General features: G+C 35.2%; 2 protein-coding genes across 2 annotated transcripts in view; both read left to right on the top strand.

Annotated features, from left to right (window-relative positions):
* Nucleotides 1–570: 570 nt before the first annotated feature.
* LOC108756971 (protein phosphatase 1 regulatory subunit 11) overlaps nt 571–4599 on the top strand; it is a 4346-nt gene continuing 317 nt past the window's right edge. The window contains exons 1-4 of the mRNA XM_018501182.1: nt 571–853; nt 4020–4128; nt 4206–4361; nt 4456–4585. Of these exons, the coding sequence (XP_018356684.1) occupies nt 767–853; nt 4020–4128; nt 4206–4361; nt 4456–4481 (378 nt within the window). The 5' untranslated portion in view covers nt 571–766 and the 3' untranslated portion in view covers nt 4482–4585. The remainder of the gene's footprint in view (nt 854–4019; nt 4129–4205; nt 4362–4455; nt 4586–4599) is intronic.
* LOC108756970 (succinate--hydroxymethylglutarate CoA-transferase) lies at nt 990–3012 on the top strand. The gene is made up of 2 exons (XM_018501181.1): nt 990–2669; nt 2749–3012. The coding sequence occupies exons 1-2, from the start codon at nt 1590–1592 to the stop codon at nt 2977–2979; spliced, it is 1311 nt and encodes a 436-aa protein (XP_018356683.1). The 5' UTR covers nt 990–1589; the 3' UTR covers nt 2980–3012.

Raw genomic sequence — 4599 nt, forward strand, 5'->3', positions numbered from 1 at the left:
ATACTCACACAACTGTTGAGTCTGCTGAACGCAGCTAATGATAATTACAAGCGCTTAAAGCGCGTGAGCGTCCAAATCGACCGCAGTCATAGATCCGTATTCAGAACGCACTTTTATCTCTGAAATTCTATAGTATGTAATAATTCTGTATCTTGAAACGAGATGAAAATGACAAAAGTGAACAAATTTACTAGTGTTGACCAATGAAATTATCAGTATTCTAGTAAATTCGTTCACTTTTGTAATTTTTATCTCGTTTCAAGATACAGAATCGATCCCCTGAAAGTCGATTGTGTATCTTCAAATGAGGTGAAAATTACAAAAGTGAGCAAATTTCACTAGAGTATTCACAATTCATCATTTAATTGGTCAATACTTAGTAACCTTTGCTCATTTTTGTAATTTTCACTTTCTCTCAAAATCCACAATCCCCCCTGCGAATCGATTCTGTATTTTGAGTTTGCTCATTTTTGTAATTTTCATTTCGTCTAAAGAACCGTGATAAGCCCCCAGGATACGAGCCATAGTGTCAATTGATATCATTGTGGCAACACTGTAGCAATAGGGAGAGTTCACGACGTTCGCGTTACCGCGTAACGTAGCTGAACTCCGCTGAACATAGCTGAGAATCGGTAAGCGTAGGTTACGTTTGTAACCTACGTAAGCTACGTGCGCAACGATAGCGATATCGTGCGTGTCCTGGCGTGTCCCTCGTCATCCTTCGCTGCCTTCGCGCTCGAAGGTATCGCGCCGTCGATCGCAACACATGGAGAGAACGATGTCGGAGCAGACGGCTTCGCAGACGCAAACGGAAACGATCTCCGAGGCAGACGTCACCGATTCCGGATCGCAGGTAATTCGTCAAATATTCGTGGAGTCCTAAACGTCGCGAGGCGTCACTAAGTGTTATTGATCTATAGACGCGATATTGTTTATATATATTGGAATTAAAATAAGCACCAACTACTCATCTTATCATATCTTGATAGTCCGACGTTCGACTCGCGTCGTCGAAAGAAATCTCTTTGGATCGCAGAAAACTTGCGTCATATCAGTTAATACGACGAGATTATGCATTTGATTACTTACGTGCTGCAACTGCTATCTTAGGGTTTAAAGACTTTTACCGCTCTTGAAGTCTTTTGAAAATCTTCATGCTGTCAAACAGTTTTTCCCACAAACGATACTTAGTACAATATCTTTTTATAATAATATTAAAAGAAACATAAGTGTGAGTGCTCCGCTGTCGTAACTGGGTGTATTTAAATTCCGCTTTTATTCCCTGTTTTTATTTTTCGAACAAGTATACAAGTGACATATCTTTCTTCAAAAAACTAATTACTTTTATACAGTACGACGCGCACACGTATCACAATTTTAATTTAACAAAGTTCTTTCTCAAGAAATAGAAACATTCTAGCTTGAAATATAACAAATAAAGTACAATTCACAATCAGTATTCTTGGTCAAGTGCATCTGAACGATGTTTAGTCAAGAGGATAGTGTCTCTGTTTAGTTTACGTTTTAAAATATATTACGTTGCACCCCAGTACGTAACAGTTGTCAACCTCGTTTTTACGAATTTCGATATGATGCGTAAAATACTTGCAATTAGCGTGCGAAACCGCGCGGCGAGCAACAAATATTTCCCAAGTGAAGGCAAATTGAAAAGTTGCGAACGTGAATTTTGCACAACCGTCGAAGAGAATCGTTCGCCGTTGAACGGAGTACGAGTTCTGGATCTGACGCGAATCGTGGCCGGTCCTTACTGCACAATGATCCTGGGTGATCTCGGTGCGGAGATCTTGAAGATCGAACGACCCGATGGCGGGGACGAGGCACGCAAGTGGGGCCCGCCGTTCTTCCAAGGGACACAGGAGTCGACTTATTTCATGAGCGTCAACAGAAATAAGAAGAGCGTTTGCATCGATTTGAAGAAGGGGAAAAATATTATTTACGAGCTGGCGCAGACAAGCGACGTCCTGATAGAAAATTATGTGCCCGGAAAGTTGAGCAGCATGGGCTTAGGATACGAAGATATGGCTAAGATAGCGCCACGTCTCATCTATTGCTCGTTGACTGGTTACGGATCTAGTGGACCATATGCAAATAGACCTGGTTACGATGTCGTCGCTGCTTCCTTAGGTGGTCTTTTGCACATTACCGGACCGAAAGATGGACCACCGTGCAAGGTTGGCGTAGCAATGACTGATATGGCAACAGGCTTGTACGCTCATGGAGCAATTATGGCATCTTTACTACAAAGATCGAAAACCAACAAAGGCCAGTGGGTACAATGTAATCTCTTGTCGACTCAAATCGCAAGCCTGATAAATATTGCATCAAATTATTTAAATGGAAATAAGGAGGCGACAAGATGGGGATCTGAACACGAAAGCATAGTTCCTTACGAAGCCTTTCCTACAAAAGATGGATACATGACGATTGGAGCAGGGAGCGATGCACAATTTCTGGAATTAGTCGAAAAATTACAAATGTCAGAACTTGCTGCTAATGACAAGTTCAAGAATAATACAGCTAGAGTTAAAAACAGAACGGAGCTACTTGAAATCCTTAGAGATGTAATTAAAAAGAAAACAAATCAGGAATGGTCTGCAGAATTTATAGGGGTTTCCTTTCCTTATGGAGCAATAAATACTATGAGAGAGGTGAATTAACCAATCTAATCTGATGCATTATCTCTTGTGCAATTTAATAAATTTCATTTTCTTCAACTATAATTTCTAGATATTCGATGACCCCCATGTGAAACACATCAAATTGGTTCAAGAAGTAGATCATCCAATTACAGGCAAAGTGAAACTTGTTGGACCACCTGTGACATATAGCTACGCTACTAATATAGTGCGATCAGCACCACCAACATTGGGACAGCATACATCGGAAGTTTTAAAAAATATATTAAACTATTCTGATGATAAAATAGAAAATTTGATGAAACAAAAAATTGTACGATAATTAATGAGCATGAGCCCCTTTCTATCTGTACGTTTTAATGCAAAAGTCGAATTATTGTCGGATATTTTTATATTAACGAATTTCAATTTTAACAAAATCTCTTTAGAACGTAGTTTGATAGTAACAAGTTCATATATAAGATTATTGTATAAACGTGTATTTTATCGTATTATATGTACATTGTATATTTTAAGATTTAAAATTTCATCGAATACAATAAAAATGCCAACACGCCAACACTGGATGGACGTGTGTGTACAAAAAATTTATTGTTTAAATGAAAAAAAATATAAACGTTTTGACCCTCCGTTTTAGGTTCTCTTCTTCTAATTATTAAACAATTATTATAATGTCGAATTAACTACAAAATTATATTAATAAAAATATATATATTCGATAAACTGCTGTCACAAATGGAGTGAGGTGCATAGTCAAATGATAGTTCATAAAATCATCACAAAATTAGGTATCCAGAAATAAAATGGTAGGTCGTCAAATCTATTCGACTATAAAATCATAGTCTAGACTTGAATTAATAGGAGGGGAGGGGGGGGGGTCAAATGTAATAAATATGATGAAGTATCAAGCTAAAATTAATCGACTGGTGTATGACTGATATCGTAATAACTTTTATAATTAATTCAACACATGTAATTATTGTTTGACGATTGTACTGAAGAGACTCGAAAACGAAAATTTGAAATGTTTACACTTTTTTCATTTATACTTTTAAAGAATAAATTTTATCCATCCAATGTGGACTCGTATTAACATTTTTATGATATTCGATTTAATTCATTAGAGCCTAAAACATTTTAATTTTTAGTTAAAACTTTATAATATATTATAAAATTATTATTTTGTAATCAGTTATAATGAAAATAAAACTTTTTTAATTTTATTTGCTTTTTATTTTTTATTAACACAATTTTTTATTATATATATTGTAACAAATATCTTTTTTATAGTCACTGTTTGTAATTTAAAACCTGATTAATAATGCACTTTATATTATTGAAAATTTTACATTTTTTTTTCAGGATGTACCTACTGTACGTTTACGTCTACGAATGCCGAAATCAAATAAAAAGGTTCAATGGACTCAGGGGACCGTAGATAATGAAAATTTAAATAAAAAGAAATCAAAATGTAAATATTTATTATTTCTATGTAATCTTTTAGATCTCGTGTATCAAAAAGAGTTAATTACATAATTTTTTTTATAGGTTGTTGTATTTATGAAAAACCAAAAACTTTTGGTGAAAGTAGTTCTGAAGATAGTGATGATGAATGCGAACATTGTCATGGACATAAAGATGCTCATAAGAAAGTCTTACCTAAACCTGGTGATCCTGCGCGAGAAGGAATGTCGTCACATCCTGGTAAATTTTTCATAATAGATCAAATATACATTTGTATGTACTTATACATTTGTACCTGTTACTCTTACTGATTTTTGTCTTATTCTTTTTACAGAACCGATTGCAACAGGTTCAACATAAGTGTTTTTATGCTTATATACCTATTGACAATTTTTCTCTAAATGGAAAATAAATTCCTTTATATTTCTCGAGACAGTATATAATAAAGAAAAAGATGATATTAGGTAAGTCATGATAT

This window comes from Trachymyrmex septentrionalis, unplaced genomic scaffold, assembly GCF_001594115.1.
Source record: "Trachymyrmex septentrionalis isolate Tsep2-gDNA-1 unplaced genomic scaffold, Tsep1.0 scaffold131, whole genome shotgun sequence".
NCBI classification, from domain to species: Eukaryota; Metazoa; Arthropoda; class Insecta; order Hymenoptera; family Formicidae; genus Trachymyrmex; species Trachymyrmex septentrionalis.